Source organism: Colletotrichum gloeosporioides, assembly GCF_011800055.1.
Source record: "Colletotrichum gloeosporioides strain Lc1 chromosome Unknown consensus_54, whole genome shotgun sequence".
NCBI lineage: Eukaryota > Fungi > Ascomycota > Sordariomycetes > Glomerellales > Glomerellaceae > Colletotrichum > Colletotrichum gloeosporioides.
Window position 1 is genome coordinate 1,329,716 of NW_025544699.1, and position 24,995 is coordinate 1,354,710.

The window sequence follows — 24,995 nt, forward strand, 5'->3', positions numbered from 1 at the left end:
TGGGCACAGGAGCTCTCATTTCACCACTGAAGCCAATGCGCTTTCGTCTGGCTTGGGCAGCTTCCTTGCGTCCATGCGTGCGATCCGTCTGGTCAGGCGTGAAGGGAGCGATCTTGCGAAGGGGAAATTAAAATTCAAACGAGGTCGGCATGAATGTCCCCCTCCGTCAACGTACAATCCTTCTTAAGGACATTTTATGAGCAGTTAATATTGAATTCCTGTGAAAAAGTAATTGTTCTAGCTGAAAAGCTGACGCGTGGGCGTGCCTTTTGAGTAGCCTTGACTTGAACACTATCACCAGCAGACACGGCCAAGTGGTCGCGGGAGTGGTTGAGGGCGAGAGGCGACGCTTCCCAGTTGATATCTCCTTGGACTTAGTGATCGAGCACCATCAGTTGATTCTCTATAGCGCTATTACTGGTGAATCGCTTTTTAAATCCATTTTCCTCTTATTCTATTAGCTTGACCCTGTGTTTTGATTTTCGCTGAATGTTCTCCGATTCTTCCACTTACACATATTGGTTCATTTGCAATTTTATCACAACACCCACTCCCACACATTTGGTGGAAATCTCTCTGCTTCTGAGTGCTGCCAACCACCTTTTCATCATCCTCTGCTGGGAAAATCACACCAACCCAAGTTTGATACACCTTGCCTTCAACAGACGCACTGTCCCCATTTGATGGGAAGATGTTTTGGTTGGGACGGATCTCAGCCCACTCGCGAAAGCGAGGATGAAAACCGCTGCCATATGCCTCACTCCTCAGGCAGGCTGTTCAGGACCATTGCTCACCTGACTTTTCATGAATTTTCAGCAAGTGAATCTTCATGGACTCAATACCACTGAGCCTCCCTTCTCCTCTTTCTTTCCCTTTCCCCTTGTTAACAAGATATTCTAGATGAACAAAGTCCCTTCATATACACCCGAGAGTCCAGGAACATGCGAGGAAAACATAAATGTCGTTCACAGCCCTACCTTGTTCTTCTGCTGCTCTTAGTGCTAGTACGCATTTAAAATTCATTGTGTGTCCACACCAGTACTGGACGAGAAACCTCAACAGACCCGCATCGTCGCAGCAACCAGCCTCACACATAGCCCTTGACTCTGGTAGTCGGGCACTGAGAGGCTGCGCGTCTTGCCCGACGGAGCTCTTTCATCCCGAGAGCAAGACTGAGGTATGTTTCGAGAAATCAAAACAAAAATTTTTGTTTCTGCTCCTTCCCAAAATCATCCAACAACGAGCAGATTTGCTTATCACCAGCTGCGGCTGATCAACCTGCTCCCTCTACGCCGAAGCTCGCATTCTCAACAACAATGCCAATGCCGTACCAGAAATTTGGTACCAGACGCTTCCGGTCTGCGGAATCCGCCGACGAGATCCAGAGAAAGAGCCTCTTTGGTCTCTTCGGTGGCGATAGGGAGAACCCAGGAGCTGGAACCACGCCGGTTGCTTCCTCGTCGCAAGGAACATCGCATTCGACCGACATCTCAATGGCACCATCTGAGCGACTCGACATGATTATTGCTCCCACCGATGGTTTTCAAGCCGAAAATGGCGCCCAGATTGATCAGAATGCGTCGTCAACAGCTGTCACCCATCAAGTGGCTTCTGGCGACAAGGACACACCTGAAATCGCTTCTCCGACGGCCAACAACTTCAGCCATATCACCAGCCTCACTGAGCACATCAACATTGCCAACGCCGATGCCAAGTCTGAGAATGATGAAGGCTCCGAGCCTGACGATAACAGCTCGACCCAGATGAGCGAGAAAAAAGCCGGAAAGCTTCCAATCTACCGTCACAAGCGGACCGACACTGCAGTGAAGATCGTTGACAGAGAGTCGGCTGACGCTGTCCTGCTCCCATCCTCGACTTTCAGTCCCGTCAAGTCCATGCGCGACACATTTTCGACACAGACTGAGGCAAATCCTACCCCTCTTCACTCGAGCCACCTTGGTGAGACCCTCGCCGCGAACAAGCCAGCTGAGAATACGGTACTTCTGCCGTCCAGTTCTTACGCCGTCTCGCATCTTCCCCCTCGCGCTCTTCCCAAGATTCCCGCAGAGAAGCAGAAGCCGGATGAGGTCTCTCCTCTCCCCTCCAATTCATACGCCAGCCCCAGCCTCTCGCATGGCGTCCTCAAGACCTCTGGAGAGGATAAGAAGGCTACCGACAAGAAGGTCCACTTCAGTGAGGACGAGGATGACGATGATGGATACAGTTCAGACGACTCTGACCAGACTGTGATTGCTGGCGAAAACGGATTGGTAGCGGCAGACAGTTCGTCCCTGTCCCCTGACATTTGGAACGAGGAGTCGAAGCCCAAGATCTATCTGAAGGACGGCAAGCCGACATTGTTTCAGCCTACCGTTGAGCCCGACTACTACACCAACCCTCTCTGGTCTCGCCAGTACCCAGAGATTCTCTCCGACGACCCCAACGTCAACCCGTATGCCAAGGACTACGCGGACAGCCTCATGTCTCAGGATGGCAGCGAGTCCCTCTTCACTGATGAGACCAGCGCGAACACTGCCTACAATACAGGCCCTCGTGTACATCTTCCGTACCCAGCTCGTGGTCACCAGGACATCCCCCCTGACCCTCCGGGATTCGTCTACCCGCCTCCCTACAAGAACAAAATCGTCATTATGATGGGCGGCCGCCAGTTCGTCTCCAGTGCGAACGTCCTCGGACGAAGCCCCTGGTTCGCTCACCTCTTCTCGCTCCCCCTCTCCCAGTGGTTTCGCGACGGTGCTTTCCACATCGACAATGACCCCGACCTCTTCAGCCACATCCTCCGCTACCTCCGCACCGGACAGTACCCCTTTTTCTGGTGCGAGCGCAACGGCTTCGACCACGCCATGTACGCCATGATTCTTCAGCAGGCGCGCTTCTATCTCCTCCCGCAGCTGGAGGCCTGGATTATGAAGAAAAAGTACATGGACGTCGTGCAGTCCGGGGTCAAGCACCGCAAACTCACGATGCTTGAGTCCGAGGACTGGGTCCACACGGTGAAGCTCAAGGGTGGCGATGCTTTCGAGATTGTAGCTGTCACCTCTACATCTGGTAAATCTGGTTTATGCCATGGATATTGTGGAGCTAGCCATTCCGAGGAAGGTCTGTATCAGGACGATCAAATGGATGAGCAGATGAATGAGCAGATGGACGAGCAGAAGGGCGAGCAGAAGGGCGAGCAGAAGGGCGAGCAGAAGAAGGGTGAGAGGCAGATTGAGCAGAATGGCGAGGAGCAGGATATCGGTGACAAGTCGGAGAGCAAGGACGAGGATCTCGTCCATGTCTTCCTCACTGCAACGCGTAAGAAGGTCGATTTGGAGGCGTTGACCTGTGAGTACGATTGGCAATTTCCCTGAATTCGGTACAAGAGCTGCGGGGCGATGGGTTTGTTGATGATTATGGGTCAATGGCAATGGGATATCGAGCTCGGGATGATGCTGGGTGACCCTTCGAGAGTTGGCCCAGATGACCGTTGTATATATAGTCTTGTTCGATAACAGAGAGGCGTAGGAAAGCTCTACGTCTATAGGTAGTCAGGCCTCGAAATAGCCTCAGGATTCTTTTTATACCGACTCTCTCCTATCCGATATTCCCAGGGAGTGAAATCAAAGCAAGCTGTAAGAATTATCCAGTGAGCTTAAGCCAGAATACCGGAGACAGTGGTTGCTCAGGACGTCGCCACATGGCAGCCCTGAAGGGAATTGTTGCGACCTCCCGCCGAGTAGCTGAACATTGAGTAAAGTCGTCCCATGAAGGTGTATGACAGCTCCACCCCATCCAAAAAAAAAAAAGAGATCAAAGGTTTTCCTATGAAATTTGCCTGTATGAGGTCTAACGAGCGCGATCTCCAGAATTGGGAGGCAGGGGGTCTGCGGTCGACGCGAGAAAATAGTAATATAGACAGGTGCGGCATGGGGTTCGTTCCTTCCATGGTAAGCCGAATAAGGCACCGCTGCTGCTACTGCGAGCCTATATTAGTAACGAAGGTCTTTTAGCTTTGCTTTGGACTTGATCTTCTTCCACATTTTTAGAATCGCCTACTCCATTCTTCGTCGACAGTTTCCTCTCCAAAAAGGTAAGGAAATGAGCCATGTCGGGAAATATTCGACGAGAACAAAATTGGTTAGCTAACGAACTTTAGAGACGTGGATGGCGTGCCCATTTGAGGTCCTGAGTCAATGCTCAGTTACATCTGACCACAACTTGCATCAATGCACCTGCCATTTGCCATCGCTCCATGCCAGTGTTGCCCTGTGATGAGCCACGATTTAAACAAGAACTGGCAGATAGCTGCCCGAAGATTGGTCTGTGGTTGATCCGCATGCTGCGCAGGCGAGTTGGCTTCATATATCATTCAAAGAGGCTCGGAATGAGGGAATGGTGGCTCACCTTCCAACACGCAGAAGATGCAGCTGCTGGAAGCTGACAACGTCCCTTGCAGAACCAGGACGAATACGAGATTACCGAATGATTCGGTGATGACACAAGACTGGCTGCACCGTTCTATTTCCATTGCTAGATTTCGAGCCCCGATATGAACCGGAGGACCGGCAGTCCAGGGTGGCCACTTGACTCCATCAAACGACGTCGGACCCGGGCGTTCATGCGGAGGCAGCTCTCGCACAGAAATCCCACAAAAGGAAGCTCAGCGCCGACACTCCGTATCCGCATCCGCATCCGGGTCCGGGACATCTGCCCCTCGGGCCTCTTCTGCCTCGGTGGGCATCATGCGCAGCTCCGCCGACGTCAAGACCGACAGACGTGACATTCCGCTGCGTCAGCGCATTGCCTCCGAGGCCGAGCCACGCATGATAGCTTCTCTCCGTCATTATTCCGCGGAGAGCATGTGCCGGGTTGAAGTCGAATTAGACTTTCCCAATCGGAAGCGCTAGGCCCCCAAGGGGTTCCTGGAAGCGAAGGGAGGCCATGGAAAGCTTGGTACTGTGCGATTGCCTGTGGAGCTGAAGAAGAGCAACAAAGAAACCAAAGCAACTAGAAGCTCGACCTTCAATGAGCTTGCTTCTGTCCAACTGACAACACCATGGTATGCAACCAACTATGAAGTCCATCTTGAGCACTCGCGACGAGACTTGAGGATCCCCCCAGCCCCCACGTACTTTACCTTTGGTATATGCGGGGGGAAACGTTTCTCCAATCTGGTGTCCCTTTAATTATGCCTTCAGCAAGGTTAGGAAACCGAAGATCACTCAATCCACTCGCATGCGTATTCGGGTCCGTGGGCAGGAGTCGTCTGATACATCAAGTGTGTCACATGCAACTGACTCCCGCATAGAACGCATGCGGCCTCCAATGTATAAGGACGGGCCGAGTAATCTTCAATTTTACGTTTTCCTTTGTTCGAATCCAAGTTGTATTTAATTCAAGCCTCCTCACTTTATCCTAGATTGGGCCTCTTTGTTAGCGGCGAGCGTGTTCCTACCCACTCCACATTTCGGCTTCATTGTTACTCATAGGCCAACCAACAACCAGTGTATAAAACGGATACATTGAGATCGTCAGACATTCAACTCGGAACACCCGGAAAACACCTCTCAACTCAGCCAAAATGCTCAACACAACAGTAACTCTAACCCACGTTACCCCGGTTCCTGAGGGCATGTCAAAGGAGGACGCGATCGCTCTCATACACGACGCAGAGCACCACATCAAGTGCGATCCCAATATGAAGGATTACACCAAGCGCACCCCCGAGATTCCACCAACAGTGCCCCAGGATATTGAGCCCATTGCTGCGACGGAGTGCTACTCAGTCACCGACAGCGTGCCGACGCTGCTGCCCAAGGGTATCTGGGACAGAGATGCGGTCAGCGACTACGAGTTCACCTTCACCAAAGACGGCAGCTTCGTGCGCACCAGCTGCCCGCTCAGCGTCGTGTTGGAGACGCGCTGGACCGTCAGAGATGCTGAGGGCGGTGGAAGTGAGTTGGTTGAGGTTGTGGACATCAAATGCTCCAGATTTTTGTCCAGCGTAGTGAAGGGACAGTGTGATGTGAACTGGAAAGACTTTCACAAGAAGATTCTGGAGGGCAAGAAGTGATGCATCGAAGAGAAAGAATCATGCGGTTGAGAGGAAAGATGTTGCGAACAAGACGAAGAGCCTGTAGATGGCAGACATGAGTGGTATGAATAGATTCATATTCAGAGCGCCTCATGATCAGAGACGCATGCTTTCGTCAAAATGCTTGCTTGCTAGCGCGACTTTGAACACGAGCTTACATGAGACTACTTCGCCCGCCAATTTCCATGCTACCTTGGCCGTCCCTCATCTCACCACTGCGGCCGACAACAAACTCTCGGTAGATCCTTTGCAGTCTTGCTCGCTCCTGCGTGCTAATACTGGATCTTGTGCTCTCCAGGGCTTTCATCAAGTGGTCTAATCTTACCACAACCTCCTTGTCGTCGACGGGCTTGGCCTCGCCGTCTGGACGTTGTGCGTGCTTGACTCTCTTCCGAGCTTGCTTAATGCTTTCCAGCTTGGCCAGAATTGCGTTGTTTTCCACAATCTCTGCCGATCGGCTGATGGCCTTCGTAGCAGGCGCCGCATTCTGCCCATACCTGAACTGCACGAAGCTGGGAATCGACCCGTTCGAGGAAGCCGACTTTCCGTTGACCTTGCCGTTGGTCGTAGGAGAGTGTGTGACATCATCCAACACGTCGTGAATTGCCTCCAGCTGCGAGTTAGAGACAAGCGCCTGGAGATCTGCTCCGGAAAATCCCTCCGTCCGTCGTGCAATTTCCGTCCAGGCATCGTCAGACTTTGTCAGTTCCTCGCTCAGCTTGACCTTGCTAGAAAGCGACTTTAGAATGTCGACACGTTCTTCCAGTGACGGCATGTCGCAGAGCAGGGATTTATCCAAACGGCCTGGACGAAGCAGTGCAGGATCAATCAAGTCCGGTCGAGAAGTGGCTGCGAGCACGTACACACCAGAGAGGCCTTCTGCACCGTCCATCTGAGTGAGGAGCTGGTTCACCACGCGGTCCGTCACTCCCGTAGAATCATGTCCACGCTTCGGCGCAATAGAGTCAAATTCGTCGAAGAACAGGACGCAAGGCTTGGCAGCCGATGCACGCTCAAAGAGATCGCGGACACTCTTTTCCGAGGCACCGATGTACTTGTTGAGAATTTCAGGTCCCTTGACGCTGATGAAGTTGAGACCACATTCTCCAGCCACCGCACTTGCGAGAAGGGTTTTGCCACAACCGGGATATCCGTACAACAGGAGACCAGACCGCAGCCGCAGAGGGCATTGCTCGAAAATGGGCGCGTATTTTGTCGGGTATTGCAAGGTCTCAAGGAGAACCTGCCGGGTCTCCGTCAAACCACCAATCGAGCTGAATGTTGTGGTAGAGCTCTGTAGAGAGACATTTCGAAGTGACGCCGGCGTGAAACCCTTTAGGGCGCTGTCGAAGTCAACGCGGCCAAGGTTAACGGCACCTCCCTCATTATCCTCACTGACTGATCGAATGATTGCCTCATTGCGAGCCCTTGCGACGAGCAAGCTAATATCTCCTGGCATATAACCGTCTGTGAGACCAGCGACGTCGAGGAAGTCTAGATCAGGATCCAGAACGAAGCCTGCTGCTGACCCGTTCCGCTGCTCATGACTGCCTTGGCTGCCTGCGTCCATCCAAGCGCTATCTTCACCTGCTGTACTGCCATCCGCTGTTTGAGGTCGACTACCATCATGAGACACCTGGGGAACGTCTTCAGGAGAAACAGCATCCTGTCTCACAATAGACTCCATGACTTTGCGCCTTGCTTCCTTGTTTGGCGCCTTTAGGTCGATGATTTCACGAACGACGTGACCTCCAATTATAACATTATTCAAAGAATCCTTGCCTTCGGATGTCGCCAGCAAAACCACGCCAGTCTCCGCGTTGCAATATTGACGCACAATACTGCTGATGATTTCACTAACCTGGCGGCTGCGTCCGTTGTCGTTGCCAACTTGCAACTCCGTTTCCACCGGACACAGCTTATCGAGGTCGTCGAGAACTACAAGCGCCTTGCCTCCTAGTCGGGCGCCCCAGCTTGCTGACATGAAAACCTGGTTCAGCGTGTCCTTGATAGTTGCGACCCTCGTCTCGTCGTTAACAAGCTTTCTGCATGGGAAGTATGTAGTGTGAAACAGTAGGTCTTTTCCGAGCTCGTGAGCCAATGACTTGGCAACAGCAGTCTTGCCTGAGCCAAGAGCACCAGTGAGCAAAGTCGAAGATAGATGAGAGAGGTGACTTCGGAGATCTTGCAGCAACTTGTCGATGCCCACAAGCTGACCATCATAAGAGGGCTGCGACTCGGCAAGACCATCATTATTCATCCACGGAGGACGAGGGACCGGGTCACGGAATTCGATATTGATCTTGTCGCTCAGTCCCAGTACCCATTTTGTCGACGATCTGAGTGGATCGCTGTTGATGGCGGTCGGGTCGAAGCGCACGACACCACCTTCCCAGCCTTGGGGAGCCTCCAGCCCGTCGTAGAGACCAATGACTGATCCGTCGGTCAGAGGACCACTGAGAAGGGAAGCAGCATCCTTGCGAGCACCATACATATGCTTGAATTGCTTCGAAGCTTCTTCTTTTCCAGCTTTAGACTCGCCGCCGAACTTCAAACCGTCTGATGTCGACTTCTTGGAGGCTGCAAATGGGTGGATGATCAGCCTCTGAACGGCATCTAGTGGCCATTGCTGAGGCGCTGGCTCAATTTTGATAATGCCGCCTACAGCGCCTGTGAAGCCCAAAGTTGAGCACAAAGGCGAAGATAGCGCGATTGTTTTGCTATCAGGAGGATCATCCCAAGCCCGCAAATGAGCGATGACCTTAGTCGAGATCTTGGACGCATTGGACGCTGCTTCAGCGTCCTGCTGCGGCTTTTGCGGGTTAGTGCTGGGTTGAGGGGTTGGACGCAGTATATTGACCGAAACGTAGTTTACACCTCGGAAGTCCTTGGTATAGAGAATGTCGCGGTCGACCCAAACACTGAAGTCTTGAATCGTGATGTCCTCGTCAAACCACTCCACGCATGCCGTCTGATCTACACCTCGGAGACACAACGAAGGCTTTCGCTCCTCTCGTGCACTTCGACGACGGACTGTGCTCGCGCCGCTTCGCTTCGATTTGGATGTGCTGGCCACGCTGCGGTTCTCTCCCAACGAATGCGACGTCTTAGCTCGGGTCTTTGGCGCTACAATGACTTCGGCGTTCGGTGAGATCTTTGCGAATGGAAAATCGGTTGGTGGCGAGGGATCGAGCGAAACGACCTTGATGTTGGCTGTAGAAGTTGGTGACAGATGCAGCGTGACGGGGTGCGGCTGGACGATGGTACCGGTGCTCGAGAGGAAGGCGGGGTTCGGTAAGGCACGGACTTGGTATTGCAGGTTAAGTTCGAGGAAGTTCGCGTTGAGCTCAATCATCTCCCAGTCTTCCGGCGTGAGCGGCTCAATGTTGATGGTGTGCGCAACCGGAGGATCGACGTGTATAGAGGCTGTCACCTTCTGCCCATCCGAGAGTCCCAAAGTGTTGGCGAGCGTGGCATCAATCTCAACCTGGGCCACTTCTTGCTCGCGTCCACCACTCCTGCCACCATTGATACCGTCTCGTCCGACTATGGGGGCGACTTTGCGCTTACTCGGCATGCCGGTCCAGCCCACGAAGACGGACCGTTGTTGTGATGCGCCGGCCCCGGAGACGCTCGCGGAGGAAGGTCGGTAATTGAGTTCCACGACGACATTTTGCGCGGGCTATTGCGCGATTGTCAACTCGAACTCTATTGCAGAAAGCATTGGCATTACTTACGGTGTTGACGTTGACGAGGAGCGAGACCAACGATGCGGGGAGGTTGACCAGGCAGCTCTTGAGCTGGGGGGAGAGAGAGATCTCCGCCGGAGTCGATTGCGCGTTCCGCCGTGGAGCCATGACAGCAATTGACTGATCAGCAATCCATGAGGTTGTACAAAACAAAAGAGTGGCACGCTCTTAGCAGAGAGCAAGATAGATTCGCGGGGCGTGGTTCGCTCTAGACGTAGATGGAGTCTGGAGAAGCTAGCTATTGGAGCTGGAAATGAGAGATGAACCGAGACTGGCCCAGGCATGTGCCGACGCCGAGGCATTCCCGGCATGGAAGGGACCTCCACCCCATTGGGCCCGACGACGGGGTAGCTGCAGGAGTCCTATACGTATCTTTTCCGGACCCCCCTGGCTTTTGGGGAAAAGAATCCACGCCACATTGTGGCTGGCACCAAAATTCAATTAACGCGTGTCTGACACGCTCGCGTCTGGATGTCGCGTAATTTCGTGGTTTGGTCTCCCGGTCAATGTCTTCCCCCCTGGCGCATTGATCAGGTCCCGTCGATTCTTCTTCCAGCCCCCACCCGGCGCCAAACTTCAATTCGATAGCAGCAGAACAGAACCGAGCCCGAGACCACTCCCCGCTGCCGTCGCAAAGACGAATTATACCCCTTTCACAACTGCACCTGCGTCTGTCAGACTAGGTCATTGAGCTTCCGAGAGACAATTCTGCAGTCGAGACCCCGCAAATTCTGTCAAGATGGCGCTTCGTCAATTCAAGGCGCCGGTAGCGTATGAAGCGCAGCAGAGTAAGCCAGACCTGCCAACTCGATCCCACACCGCTGTCGCAAGACAATCCTAACTCGCGCCTAGCCGCTCTCGAATCCTTCCTCAAAGACTTCAAGGCGTCGCCTGAGCAGACCATCGCACATGCCCTCGGCAACATTACGATAGACGAAGATGACTTTAGCGACGACGATGAATTGATGGAGGACGATGGTGCCCGCCAGACTCGCCGCCGGGACAAGACCCCGCCCGCGCACAAATACCAGGCCATGATGCAGAAGCTTGCAGACCGCCAGATTGATGAGGTTTTGGTCGATCTGGACGACATCGCAGCTGTGGGCAAACCCGAGGAACGTGTTTGGCATGAGACTTAGGACTGACGACAACTCTAGTTTGAATCACAAATCGGCGACGAGCTCCATTTGGTGGAGTCTATCGAGACCAACACCAAGCACTACGTCGAATTGATGTCAAGAGCGGTGGACAAGCTTATGCCCAAGCCCAGCGCCGACACAACGTATGCCAACTTGCAACCCTTTGGAAGTGCTCAACACTAACGGCAAAAAGCTTCAAGGATGACGTTTTGGATGTTTTGATGGAGCGAAGACAAAGGAGAAACGAGCAACTGCAGCGTCAAGCTACTGAGCCTACAGATGGCCAGCTCCCCGACCCTACCGTCGCCGAGGACAAGTTTCCCGCCGAGCTCACTCGCCGATATACCCTCGTCTTCAAGCCTCGATCCGATTCCCCTGACCACCCAGCGAAGGCCTATGCCGTGCGCAACGTCAAGGGTGACCAGCTTGGCCACTTGATTACCGTCCGCGCAATTGCCACCAGAGTTTCAGACGTCAAGCCCATTGTGCAGGTCAGCGCCTACACCTGTGACCGTTGCGGCTGCGAAATCTTCCAGCCCGTCAACGAGAAGTCATTCGGTCCCTTGACCGTATGCCCCTCCAAGGATTGCGAGATGAACCAGGCCAAGGGTCAGCTTCACCCTTCTACGAGAGCCTCCAAGTTCTTGCCCTTCCAAGAGGTCAAGGTCCAGGAGCTTGCGGAGCAGGTTCCCATCGGTCAGATTCCTCGTACCTTGACTGTTCTGTGTTACGGTACCTCAGTGCGCAAGGTCAACCCAGGCGATGCTGTCGATATTTCGGGTATCTTCCTGCCCACCCCTTACACTGGTTTCAAGGCTATGAGGGCCGGTCTTCTTACCGATACCTTCCTGGAGGCGCATCACATCGTCCAGCACAAGAAGGCCTACTCCGAAATGATCGTCGACGCCAAGCTTGTTCGTCGTATCGACCAGTACAGGCAATCCGGCCAAGTCTACGAGCTTCTTGCAAAGTCCATTGCCCCCGAAATCTATGGACACCTCGATGTCAAGAAGGCACTTCTCCTGCTTCTCATTGGAGCCCCTTTGAAGCAAGCTGAGGATGGCATGAAGATTCGTGGTGACATTAACATCTGCTTGATGGGTGACCCTGGTGTGGCCAAGTCCCAGCTGCTCAAGTACATCTCAAAGGTCGCTCCCCGTGGTGTCTACACCTCCGGTCGCGGTTCCAGTGGTGTCGGTCTGACGGCTGCCGTCATGCGCGATCCTGTAACCGATGAGATGGTTCTTGAGGGTGGTGCTCTCGTCCTCGCTGACAATGGCATCTGCTGTATCGATGAATTCGACAAAATGGACGAGAACGACCGTACAGCCATCCATGAGGTCATGGAACAGCAGACCATCTCCATCTCCAAGGCTGGCATTTCCACCACTCTCAACGCCCGCACTTCCATCCTTGCCGCCGCTAACCCCATCTACGGCCGCTACAACCCTCGCATCTCCCCGGTCGAGAACATCAACCTCCCCGCCGCTCTCCTCTCTCGTTTCGATATCATGTTCTTGCTTCTTGATACCCCATCTCGCGAGTCCGACGCCCAGCTTGCCAAGCACGTCGCCTATGTCCACATGCACATGAAGCACCCGGACATTGGCACTGACTCCGTTGTTTTCTCGCCGCACGAGGTCCGCTCCTACGTCGCTCAAGCTCGCACCTACCGCCCTGTCGTTACGGAAGGCATCAACGAGTACATCATCAAGACGTACGTTCGTATGCGCGAGCAGCAGCGTCGTGCTGAGAAGAAGGGCCAGCAGTTCACCCATACCACGCCGCGTACCCTCCTCGGTATCATCCGTCTCGCCCAGGCCCTCGCCCGTCTGCGTTTCTCCAACGAGGTTACCAACGACGACGTCGACGAGGCGCTGCGCCTCATCGAGGCCTCCAAGGAGAGTCTCGCCGCCGAGCAGAGCAAATCCGGACGCTCGCGCCTCAACGCGAGCAGCAGAATCTACAACCTGGTCAAGTCGCTGGCCGACAGCGGTGCCTGCCGCGCTGACGATGCCGACGACGAAGACGATGAGCTTGGCACCGAGATGTCTCTCCGCAAGGTCAAGGAGCGTGTCATTGCCAAGGGATTCACAGAGGACCAGTGGCTCGCTGCCCTGGAGGAGTACAACGAGCTCGATGTAAGTTTTCACCCACAACCCAATCTTTCTTTCCTTCAAAGACATTCTCTAACCCATCGGAAAATAGGTGTGGCAAACGGCTGGCAACGGCACCAGATTGGTCTTCATCACGGCTGCAGGAACGCACGACTAAATGTCAGCGGGCGATGGTGCTGTCGGGGTTGCGTAGTGTCGTTGAAAAATGTTATTCGTCATATACGGCTTTGCAAACTGAAGCCGCCTTGGGATTGGCGTTGTTGGGTTTATCATGGATGAAGTGACCAGAGAGGCGGAGAGGCTGACTTTTTCCAACCACTCGAATGAAGAAGATATAATGAATCAAAAATGCCCGATACATCTCGGTCCTTCTTCTCGCCCAATGATCGTGATGTCAAAATAGTCGCAAAGCTCACTCCTTTTACGTGGATTGGGAAATTCTCATAACTTCAGATGATGGTAGTATAGTACAAAAGCTCTTCTTTTTTCACACCTCCCACATCTTTGGTGCACTGATACATGTATACACTGCCTGCCCCCGCCCGCACTTCTCATTCCATCGTCCCATCCGTTTAGTACTGCAGCATACGCGTGTTGAGCAAGCTCGCCCGCTCCAACTCGCCGAGGATACCACCAGCGACAGTCCACTTCTCACCGACAGCACCCGCGTCAACGCGCGAGCGATACATGCCGCTGGCGGCCCAGTACTCCATCACGGCGCGGGCCTCGTCGCGGCTGACGCCGCTGACGTTGAACGTCTCGACGTTGCGGACGGACTCGTAGATGCGGTCGTCGTAGCCCTTGCCGTACGGGTCGGGCGTGGGGACGTGCAGGCCCTCGGCGGCGGCGGCGGACTGCGCGAGGGCGAGCTCCATGGACGGGGAGCGGGGCGCGTTGCTGCGGCTGGTGGCGGCGATGACGGCGCCGCCGTTGGCGAGGGGCGTCTTGCCGCTGAGGGCATCGACGAAGAGGCGCACGAGGGTGAGATCGTGGGCGTGCACGAGGTTGAAGGCCGGGTCGCGGTAGGCGGAGATCTTCATGATGTGGGAGAGGCCATCGAGGGTGAGGAGGACCGGGGGGCCGCCGGGGGCGGTGGTCAGCTCGGACCAGAGGGCCTGGAAGGCGGGCCAGGCGAACTCGGTCTCCTTGGCGGCGTTTGCGATGTCGTAGAGGGTGCCGTCCTTGGGGACGTGGAGGAGCTCCGGGTACTCCTTCGTGATCTTGTGCTTCTTGAGTACGGGCCCGTTGGCCTTCATGATTTGCTGGAGGAGGTTGAAGCAGTAAGTTGGCTGGTAGAATTGGAGGGGCTTGGAGTTGGGGACGGGGCTGTAGTCCGTGTTGGAATTGGTCAGGTCTTGGGCTGGAGAGTGGGTTAGTTGTAATGATGCTGCTTGTGAAGTGAGTGAGCATACCTTCGGGGATGTTAATGACAACCCAGTTGTTCATGAGAGCGTGAGCCATAGTCTGCAGCAATAACATGCTCTTGCCTCCAACTTTGTCTCCCGTCAATACCGTCCTCAACGTCTGCCTCTCCTGGACGGCCTTGTCGACCCTGCTGACCAGCTTCACCGTTTCCTCCCTCACGAGCATGTGCGGTTTCCTGAACAGGCCCCAGGGCTGGTGGATCTTGAACGCCTCGAGCGTGCGCAGCTGGTCGACGAGCTGATCCGGCAGACCGACCATGGTCCCCTGGGCATCGGCCGAAGACATCGTGGTCCCGTCAACCACCTTCAGGCCCTCGACGAGCAGCGCGCTGTTGTTGCTGAGCGTGATGCGCTTGCGGAAGGCCTTACGCTCTCCCGGCGCGGGCTTCTTCACCTTGACGTTCTCCCGCTTCTTCTTGGAGTTCTGGTTGATCTTGCCGCGACGGATGTGCTTTCCCCAGTGTTGTACCTTGCGCATGGTCGAGGCGTTGGCGCCGCCGGCTGCGTGGGCGGAGGTGGTCGAGAAGAGGGCGGAGCCGGAGGGGGCGGCTGCCGCATAGGAGGTGATGACGGGGACGATGCGCTGCGAGAGGACCCGGGGTGCTGCTACTGCTGCGGCCGTCGTCGGCCGGGTGAGGCACCGCGCGCAGTTGGCGGAGGCCATTGTGGGTGTTTCGGTGCCCGGGGCTGGCGGTTTTCTTGCTCGTGTGTCTGTTTTCCGGTGAATCTTTATCAGGCCATTCGGATTGGCACAGTCGCGGGTGTTCGGTTCCGTCCGAAGCAGCTCGTCGAGTCGCCCCTTTGGTAGGTCGTCGTCGTGCGATGTCTTTCCCCAAGCTCCAAAAAGTTCGTAAATTCTCGGGCTCGTTAGATGCACACCCCTCCGGGGCTCGTAGGTCATTGAGCCAATTGCAGCGCTGATTGGCGGGGCGCTGTTGGTCGGCGGTGCGGTGGCAGTTGATCCGATCTAATCGCTCGCCGCCAAAATTTCTGGCAGAAAAAAAGTTCTGGATAATCCCACCTGCAGGCGCCCCAGATACGCTCCCCCGTTACGCCGTACAACTCCAGACATCTGCACACCCCAAACCTCCCAGAAAGTCGCCATTCCGAACCAAACCACGAACCAAAAGCACGCGACACCGGTCATCGAAATGGCGCTTCCCGTTTCGCGCCCCAAGCTGCCCGTCGCAGTTAACAAGCCCACACCCTACAACTTCGACCTGGGTCTGCTGCTCGCCAACGACCCCAACCCCCTCGAGCTCGACCAGTCCGCCATTGAGGAATCCCTCGCCGCCACAGCTCGCGATGGCGCCCAGGCCCTCATCAACCAGCTCCTGACCACCTGCCCCCTCCAAAGCACCTCCGACGGCGTCCTCCTGACACTCCCGCCCCCCTCGACGGACCTGCCGCGCGAGAAGCCCGTCCCCAAGGCCAAGGAGCCGACCAAGTGGGAGCGCTTCGCCGCCAAGCGCGGCATCAAGCCCAAGACGCGCGAGCAGCGCAAGAACCTCGCCTTCGACGAGGACACGCAGGAGTGGCGCCGCAAGTGGGGTTACAAGGGTCTGAACAAGAAGGGCGAGGACGACTGGGTTGTCGAGGTCGATGCCGAGAAGGAGATGAACCGAGCCGAGGGCACGACGATCCGTGGCGACAAGCGTAGGGAACGGAAGGAGAAGATCAAGCGCAACGAGAGGAAAATGAGAAAGAACCAGCGCGAGGCGGCTGGCAAGCGGTAGAGAAAGATGGAGACCAAAATTGTGTAATGCTTCTAGGTTCGGCATGGACTGGCGTTTTATTGGCGGTGGTTATTCATATCCAGTCTGTATGCTTGGGCGTCGGATTCTTAAACGGAATGGAACGGCTTCACGAGCCACATCTCTGGCTCTGATTACATCAACCTTGACCGAGCACTGGTGCTTTGAATTGTGAACTTGTGGTCCTCATTTTCCACCGCGGGCTTCGTCTGGCCGCGCTTGACCTCGTGCTACATATATAATCCTCTATGTAGCACACAGATCCCACCGAACCTCCTCAGTCATACGTATTCGTGAGCTGTGTCCCTGTCCCCCGACCTAGCCAGCATTTCGTGAATGCTCCTCATCCCCATGTCCTGCTATGCTACTAAAGACCAAACATCGCTAGATTCGTAGCTCCTCACAAAAGTGCAGAAAAGAAGAAATTAGGTACCCAAATCTGAGCTGCCTGAAGCGCGAACGCAAGACGGCAGCTCGGGTTGCGAGGATCCTGTTCGTTGATGCAAAAGTAGCCCAACGCAGTTTCCTAAAGGAATAAAACGACGGCTTTTGTGATACGATTCAATGCCCTGGGGTATACCAAATAGCATGATGCTGTGTCGCAAACGAAGCGGAACCCAATCTGCAATCTCTCTGCGGTCCGTCACCTGGAGATTTTTGCAACCACCCGCACAGCATCAAGATAGTGACGGGATGGAAGCGCATGAAGGGGAAAACGAAAGTCGTTAACGGCGTAAGGTCGTCGTCGGTAATGTAATGTTGATGCAACTGCTCCATATGCACACGAGTTCCGCCTGGGTATTCGAGGTTGAAAGAAACTGTTGATGGTTTCTATGTTATGCTTTAGAAACCGAGGGGCGAGAGAGGCTTAATGGGTGACAGAGGTCGCAAGTCGCTTGAACCTCTTGGCGCGTCGCGGCCGCTGTCAATCGTCAGGGTTGTTGCCATGGTCGAGTTAGATGCGACACTGCCGTTGGACTCAGAGAGTTGGAGGGGCTTTTTTTTTAGCCGCCGATCCTTCGGTTGCTCGGTACTAGCGTTTGAGTGCTTGCTGCTGTTGTCAGATGGTGTTGCGGCTCTCTCCAAAGTAATCGTTGGCTCCTCCGGTGTTGGTTCCTGTGATGACTCCTTGGATGGCTTACGTGGCTCTGACAGGCCCTTCGGGGGAGGTTGGTCGAAAAGCTGATACTCCTGCTCGATGAACTTTGCCTCGTTCTTGCAGCCCTTCCAGCAGTCGCGCCAGTCGCAAACCAGGAATCTGAAGCAGAAAGCATCAATCTTCATGCAGGGCTGGAAGCAAATGCAAAGGTTCCGGAAGTCCATCTTGTTCTTGTCGGAATGGGCCAAAAGTAGGCTGAGGTGGCAGGTGATGGCGAAGAGCAGGTAGTAGTTGAACGGCGATAGGTTAGACAGCTCCTCGACCAGGAGTGGGGGAACGGTTTCGTAGCCAGCGCATTCTCTCGCAACACGTTCCTGCGCCTCCTTCGGGAACAGCTCATCGGGAAGCTCTCTCAGCCATGCCTTGAGCATGGAACCGATAATGTTGATGTCGTACAAGTCAGGCTGCTCGAATAAGTTGACGTCGTATTCTAGAAGTCTTGTTAGTGCGCTGGTCATATCTGCGTGAATTCTTCCGTCAAACCTTCGTCGAATCTCCTCTGCCACTTCTTGATCTGGGGTCCACTACCCGGCACACGATACAAGCCCTCGACATCGCAGCCCTTGTAATTCAGATAGTCGATTGCGCGCCATGGGAAAGCAGGCATCCAGAACTCGGTCTTGTCTCTAGAGTCCTCCAAACGCTTCGAAATACGTGTGCGTCGTGTTTGCTCTACCAGAGGCAGGTTGATTGTCTTAAGCTGGTAGTGTTCATCGTCGATGACAGGCTCCTTCTCCGTCGTGCTGCCACTGCGGCCGCCCTTTCCAAAAAGGCGATTGCTGATCATATCTCTTCCACTCTTCAAACCACCGAAAAAGCCTCCATTTGCCGAAGAGGAATTCTGGCGAGGGTGGTGCTCCTTTTCTCTCTGAATCTCCTTGTTCCCCTTCTCCCTCAGGTTTTCTTTGTTGCCCATGTCTCGTGGCGAACCGCGGTCTTCTGAGCGGTTCCGCGCCGTGGAATTGACCATTTCCTTGATTGACCTGTCAGTTGCAGGCGCTGGCGCTGACGCCTTGCGTGGGTTGTAAGGGTCGGAGGGGATGTGCGACGGCTCGGGTTCGCTGATCGTTATTGGTACGGGGCTCGGCTGCTTGTCCCTAGAGCTTGAGCCGTCCTTGTCGCGGTCCTTGTCGCGGAGGGACTTGTTACGGGTCAAGAGACCGAAGGGCTTCGACTTGCCCTTCTTCGACGAAGAGGGTTGGGAAGCGGAAGGATCGAAGTCGGCAGCGGAGGCGATTGACACGTCGGACTTGGACGGCAAGGTGGGTGCGGGCTTTTGGACGGCGTTCTCAGCATAGGACGAGTCGGCTGGTGAAATGGCAGATGGGTTAGCGGCTGAAGAAATGGTCTCACGATAGGCGAAACGGGGGATGGATCAGGTGGTGGGCCCCGGCAGCACAGGCAGTGGGACACTGCGGTCTCAAGAAGGAAAGTTATCCTCGTACCTGAAGGTTGGGTGGGTTGGGTGGTGCTCATGGGAGCACTGTCGGGGCCCCTCGACATAGTTTCGCCTCTCGAGTCAGGGTTCTGGCTCGGGTTCTGCTGGTGGTTATGGCGCGAGGGTTGCTGTTGATGGGGGTGGTGGGCGGGCGAGGATGAAAATGCGAGAGAATGGGACGATTTGGACGACTTGGTGAAATTGAAGAAGAAGCCGCCCTTGGAGGCTTTGGTGCTGCTGGAGCCAGGGGAGGGATGGTCGAGGCGGTGCTGAGAACGGGGGCTGATGGGGTGTTGCTGATGATGCTGGCGAGGGGGCGTGTCTTCGGACGCGCGGTGCAGGGCGGAGGAAATGGGCGGATACTGCTGAAATTCGTCGTCGTCGTCGTCAAAGTTTCGATGTTCGTCAGCCAGCTGTAGAGACTGTTTGCGACTGGTGCTGGGTCTTTTCGGAGTGAACCTAAAGGGAGAGCGCGGAGATCTGGGAGAAGATTGCGATTTGGAGCCAGCGCTTGGAGGGACGGTAGAGGCGAGGGTTTCAGCAGAGCGCGGAACGTCCTCAGGCTGGTGGTCGGCGGACTGAGATTCAGACAGCGTCAGCGGCTGCGGTGCATGCTTGCGACCCATGGCAGGAGATTAACGTGCCCCCGGGGGCTCTGGCAGGCAGGCAGGCAAGTCGCTGGGTAAAATAAGTGTTTTGGGGGCCCGGTCAGAGAGGCACAGGACTCGAAGGCGACACAAGGCGGCGTATGCGCAGGCGTGTGGGCGTATTGTAGGCGTAAACAGGTGAGCGAGGATGTTGGAGGAGGTGGTGGTGGTGGTGGACAGCGGCTGCGGGAGCGCCAAAAAGAGGACCAGGAGCAGGCAGGGCAGAGCTGCAGCAGGTCCCAGTCAGGTAATCCGTACCGTATGAATCCGACAGGTAAGCGCAGGGTGTCGAGGTACCTCGCCCTTGGAGATGAGATGAGCCAGGTAAAGGCGTGGTAAGGCCCCGAATGTGAGGAGGATGGGGGCGAGGCCAAGTATCAGGGCAGGCAGGCAGGCAGCGGGCAGGCCTCTTAGATGTTGGTGCCTGTGAGGTGTAGTGTGTGCGGTGGTGGCAGAAGGACAACAGCACCTCCCTCCCTCAGATCTTTGGTGGTGGTATCAACAGTACCTAGCGACAGTGTAACAGGACACAGGGCAGAGCAGCGAACGTGGATCAGGATGGGATGAGATGGGATGGGACAGACAAGCCCAGTAACGACCCCGATCCTGATTCGTTGTCTGCCGCAGGAGGGTGAGCTGTAGCTGTTTCGGTGTGCGCACTGGGACGGGGACGGACGGATCACGCATCTGTCGGGGATAGAAAGGGGAGGGTGTGTAAGGGCAGGCAGACGGACAGAGCTGCTGTTCTGGATAACACAAAAAAAGACGACAACCCTGTGACAGTGCGGCTGCCCGGCTTGTTCCTAGGCCAGGTGGGCGGCGCAAGGGGCGTGTGTGAATGCAGGAAAGGTGGATGAGGATGGAGTGGTAAAAGATGGGATGGTGAGTTGTGAAATGTGTGTAATGAGAGGGTAAAGAGGATGGTAAGAGGGTGAGATGGGGTGCATCGAGGGACTAGCAGCGCAAAGGTAAGGTGACAATGGCAACCTGGAATTGTAAGACCAAAAGATAGGTAAGGTAGGTTGTATTGTACATACAGATAGATGGGTAATGGAAGGTACCTGAAGGAAGGAGATGATGAGGTAGCAGCTGTGGGATGGGGAAGTGGATGTGGATGTGGATGTGGACTCTGAGGTGGGAGTGAGGTGAGTGAGGTGAGGTGCCAGCAGTCGGAGCCAGGGAGGCTGATGCAACTATGGAATGAATGGGCGTTGATTTGGGCCTCAAGGAGCCGGCCTTTCGGTGTCGTCTTCTGGGTTGTTCCCTCCTTGTCTATCTGTGCACAAACAGCTGGTGGCTGAAAGGGTTCGATGTAGATAAAATGGGGGATTGATGGAAAAGAGAAGAAGAATGCGTGCTTCCAGCTGTCAATGCTGTCTGTCTGGTCTGCTGAGGTTGCTGCTGAGGAGCGCAAATCCGGCCATACGCCGTATGCCTCGATTGTGCCTGTGTCTGTTGTCTGTGTCGGCTCGTACCTGTGCCTGTACCTGGCAGCCAATGGTGGCAGCTGCAATCTGCAAGGTACAGATACAAGTGAAAGTTCCGAGGGGGCCAGAAAAGAGCGTAGGGGCCAAGCAACTGGCGAGTGAGGTCTGGCCGGTGCCACGGTGCGGTTCCGTGGTGCAATGAACGAGTGCTGTTGGTAGGTAAGGTACCTTAGTATGTTGGAGGATGAGGAGAAGAGGGGGCGGAGGGGAAAGAGGCGCCGAGGCCTTCGTTAGTTGGGCTGCCAGAGGGAGGCCTGTCGGTGGGTGTGGATCTGCCCCTGCCCTGCAACAGCACCTGCTCCACTGCCCGTGTAAATCAGACACGCGCCAGGTGGGAACACACCAAGAGGTGAAGTTGGGCAGAGATCACCACTGCCTGGAGAGCTCGTAACGCTAGCACTGAGTGTTCCACGCCAGCTGTGGGGGCCCTCAGGCTTAGCGGCCATGCACCCACCGCGGGCTGTGTCGAGTCGCCGCGCTGCTTCCGTGTTCAACAACACCTCCCGTCATTATCAGATTCCATGAATAGAAGCTCCAGCCCAGCCCGGCCCAATCCGCCCAACATGATCATCATCAACACGGCCACGTCGAAAAGAAGACGAGAAAATTGTCTACAAACGAACCCATCAGCGTCAAATGAATCCATCAACATTCCACTTCCTCCTGCCGTCTTCGCCCTCGCCCCCAATCGCCACAAACGGCCAACATACGCTGCTTGCGGCATGGCAGCGCCGTCAAGTTTGGCCAACCTGGATTAGACCAACGGCTTTGGGCCTGTCCGTCTGTCCGTCACGCACGCACAGATCAGGACCCGGTTGTCTTCTAGTGTCGATTGGGCCCGCGCACGTCTGTTTGACATTGGCGTTGCTCGAGCTATTGGAAGCCGTGTCTCCAAAGAATCCCCCCTAACGTCTCTCCCGGCTCCAATGCGACAGGAACCCGTCGTGGATCGAGTTAGACTCTCATGTCAACGAGAGGAATGACAACCAGACCATTCGTCAATGACGCCTTGCTCGCTTCCAGCGCCAGTCCGCCAGACTCTAGAGCAAAGTCAACGCTTTGGATCCCTCTCCTCCCTATTCGACCCTGTTCGTATTCGCAAGCAGCAGGAACAATACGCAGCAGTCCCGCCTATGGCAGCATACGCCCCCGGACTCGGGGCCGCCTGGTATGCGTGCGACGGAGGACACGCGTTGGGCAAAATTCTTTTTGATTACAGCCAAAGCGTGTCGCCTCATCTTTGATGACCCTTTGCCCTTTTGATGAAAAGGACGTCGCGTTTTGCAATATCACAATGCCTTGTGCCAAGGCGAATAATGATGCCTCGTCTCGACTCTACAGGGCTGCCCGGCGACCCGATTTCTGAAACACAAACGCTTCTATGGATAGCCATGGATGGGATTCGCCGGGAATGCGCCAATGCCAGGGGTGCTCTTGGTTGCAGCTGCGGACGGGAGCTTTAAACGGCTCATTACCTCATCTCACAGCCCCCTGGATCCGGACTTTTGGCTCGCTGTGAGGTATGACAAGTTCTTCGCTGGCCATTAACCACCTGCTTTACATCGCATTAAGACTTCAAGATTGCGGCCGTCTGTGGATCCCGCCCTTCAGGCGTCGATCGCGCCTGCTCGACGGCATCTCCGTCCCCAGATATAGCTGTTGCGCTGCACAGATGGCGACAGACGGAAGCCAACAGCCCCTATTCTCCGAGGGAATGAAGGGGCAATTGTACGGGACACAACGTGGTCAGGACACCGAAGAGACGAGACAGTCGGCGGAGACGGAAGCCGGAGAGACGGACAGATCTGGTATGATGTGACAACCCTTGCGCTCGCTCGCAACACATCCAGCGCAGCATCTTTTGTTTCCATGCGGCTTGCTGCGCGTTCAGACCCTTCCACAGCTACTGGAAGCCCGGTTCGAACACATCTCGCCTTCTTCTGGAGGCTGTCTCGGCTCAACTCGCTGCGATTGCTTCTGTAACCCTGGCAGGAAGCTGGTGACTGGTCGTTGGTCTGGCGGAAAGGAGTCACGCTACTGCACGGTGTTCTGCAATGCACGGGCGAAGGAGACGTTCTAGCACACCATTGCCAGCCTCCGGATGGGTTGAGAGCCAACCAACCGACCTCGCTCTTCGTGTCCTATGGGCCGATTGTGCGAACTGGCCGTTGCCGCAACGCTCCGGCACAAGCCTTATCTCGAAATCGTACCGAAAAACGTGCATGCTCTTTGACCACCTGACTTCTGGTTGAGCAGAGTTAGCTGGGACGAGACGACGGGCTATTGCGCAGAAGATATGGCAAACTTTGCCGATCTCGATGCCACGTCCCTCGTCATTCTCCCAGCGAGCGTGGAATAAACACAAGACCAATCGTCATCCAACTCTTCCAACAGGGTGTTGATTCAACCTCTTTGATGATAAATTTGAACGTACAAGAGCCAGCCCCGTGCCAGCTACCATCTGTCAACGGGCCCCGGAGCCGAAGCGTCGGAAACTTTGAGATCTCGTACCTTTCGGCGGCGTTGCCCTCTTCTGTGTCGCAAGCGGTAATGATTTCCCCGCAGTAGGTGTCAATGAATTTTCACAATTGGCGGGATAAACTTCGCAGTTCGGGCCTGCAGATCGGACAGGCACGGAGGTCACATTGACATCGCGGAGCTCTCTGCACCGCGACATGTGTTCTTACAGCTACCCCAGGAGCGACACCACTTCGCCCGCCGTATGCCAGCAGTGAGGTGCGACTGGCGGAAAGTCAGTCGGCCTGCACCAGCCTGCTCTCACCGTAACTTGACACTGTGATGAGCAGGAATATGTGATCAACGTATCACAACGAGAACAATGGACAGCCGTTTGCGGTGTTCAAGCCACCGGGATCTGATCCGGACCCATTGAAGTTCAAGCTTCAAGCCACAGAGGGGCGACGACGAGGGAATTCTCATTATCGATCTCACCGTTGGCTGGCTTGAACAAGGCATGACCAACACCAGGTGCTACTTGCCTGCTTAGACTCCACCATCGGAGCAAACCAAGTTGCAGACAGTAAGGTACTTTGGCTGTGAAGTTGCCGCTCGAACGACCGCGAGGAAAATAATTCAGCAGAAACTGTGCGTCTCGGCGGCAGTCGACTGCGAGCAACATGAAAACGTTCCTCTCAGGCGCCTGAAGGCTGTGCCTGCGAGCGGTCTGAGTGGGATTCCGACAGGGCAAAGCACCTCACTGGTGACGTCCAGGCCGGAAACGGCTTAGTCCAGGAACACGACCGACGACTCTGAAACTCGGTAGTGTTTCCTCGACAAATAATGGCCAAGCCTGGGGGTGGTGGATAAGGTGTGCTGGATTACGCCCACGGGCAGTCTGTCATCCACATACTGAAAATGATGGCGGGAGCAGACGGGAAAGACCCAGAAAAAACTGGTACGCGCACATGGCATCGTGGCTGCTCCGTCATTCTGCTGGGCCGTATGCCGCCGTCAATCATGGATATGGCCTGTGCTGGCTGTGGACATGAAGGGAATTGCTTCTCTCTTTAAAGTCTAATGCTCTGTAGATGCGTAGGCCCGAGAAGCTTCCAAGACCGAGGCGAGCATCGCCCACGCCATCTCAAAAAGGAGTGCCCGAGCATGAGGTTAATCTTCAGGATGAAGCTTGTAGCGGGCTCGACTGTCAGTTGCCGCCTCCTAGATGCCTCTGAATCATGCCCCCCCGGCGTAAAGCCCCGATCTTGATGACGGCACTGTGGAAGCCGTTCGGCGCTCTTGCGCAATCCTGATCATCGATATAAGCATGCAAAATAGAGCCATATTCCCTGCCGTCGATCTTCGATGTGAATATGCTTTTCCATCATCTTGATGTTGGCAGTTTCCATCTAATGCCGTTCTCGCAGTCGGCAAGCCGCCACCCCAAGGAGAGATCCACCCGGCCGTGGTGCCAGCCGACGATGCAAGAAACAAGGCCGGAGACTCAGGGACCAGCCGGATAAAGGC

General features: G+C 55.2%; 7 protein-coding genes across 7 annotated transcripts; 4 read left to right on the forward strand and 3 right to left on the reverse strand.

The window, feature by feature from the left end:
• Positions 1–1,099: 1,099 nt before the first annotated feature.
• Positions 1,100–3,374, forward strand: GCG54_00004874 (uncharacterized protein; the record flags this gene model as incomplete). The annotated part of the gene is made up of 2 exons (XM_045404913.1): positions 1,100–1,177; positions 1,248–3,374. Coding segments are annotated over 2 exons (2,205 nt in total), but the record flags the coding sequence as incomplete, so codon positions are not given.
• Positions 3,375–5,584: 2,210 nt separating this feature from the next.
• On the forward strand, positions 5,585–6,076 carry GCG54_00004875 (uncharacterized protein; the record flags this gene model as incomplete). Its single annotated transcript, XM_045404914.1, has 1 exon — positions 5,585–6,076. One exon carries the CDS (start codon positions 5,585–5,587, stop codon positions 6,074–6,076), a length of 492 nt encoding a protein of 163 aa, XP_045262857.1.
• Positions 6,077–6,251: 175 nt separating this feature from the next.
• Positions 6,252–9,954, reverse strand: GCG54_00004876 (Peroxisome biosynthesis protein PAS1; the record flags this gene model as incomplete). Its single annotated transcript, XM_045404915.1, has 2 exons — positions 6,252–9,779; positions 9,835–9,954. 2 exons carry the CDS (start codon positions 9,952–9,954, stop codon positions 6,252–6,254), a joined length of 3,648 nt encoding a protein of 1,215 aa, XP_045262858.1.
• A 631-nt stretch (positions 9,955–10,585) lies between these two features.
• Positions 10,586–13,259, forward strand: GCG54_00004877 (DNA replication licensing factor MCM7; the record flags this gene model as incomplete). Its single annotated transcript, XM_045404916.1, has 5 exons — positions 10,586–10,634; positions 10,699–10,967; positions 11,004–11,128; positions 11,179–13,126; positions 13,194–13,259. The coding sequence occupies 5 exons, from the start codon at positions 10,586–10,588 to the stop codon at positions 13,257–13,259; spliced, it is 2,457 nt and encodes an 818-aa protein (XP_045262859.1).
• A 415-nt stretch (positions 13,260–13,674) lies between these two features.
• GCG54_00004878 (uncharacterized protein) lies at positions 13,675–15,190 on the reverse strand (the record flags this gene model as incomplete). Its single annotated transcript, XM_045404917.1, has 2 exons — positions 13,675–14,462; positions 14,515–15,190. 2 exons carry the CDS (start codon positions 15,188–15,190, stop codon positions 13,675–13,677), a joined length of 1,464 nt encoding a protein of 487 aa, XP_045262860.1.
• A 487-nt stretch (positions 15,191–15,677) lies between these two features.
• On the forward strand, positions 15,678–16,262 carry GCG54_00004879 (Regulator of ribosome biosynthesis; the record flags this gene model as incomplete). Its single annotated transcript, XM_045404918.1, has 1 exon — positions 15,678–16,262. One exon carries the CDS (start codon positions 15,678–15,680, stop codon positions 16,260–16,262), a length of 585 nt encoding a protein of 194 aa, XP_045262861.1.
• Positions 16,263–17,123: 861 nt separating this feature from the next.
• Positions 17,124–19,503, reverse strand: GCG54_00004880 (RalA-binding protein 1; the record flags this gene model as incomplete). The annotated part of the gene is made up of 3 exons (XM_045404919.1): positions 17,124–17,869; positions 17,923–18,774; positions 18,885–19,503. 3 exons carry the CDS (start codon positions 19,501–19,503, stop codon positions 17,124–17,126), a joined length of 2,217 nt encoding a protein of 738 aa, XP_045262862.1.
• Between the last annotated feature and the right edge of the window lie 5,492 nt (positions 19,504–24,995).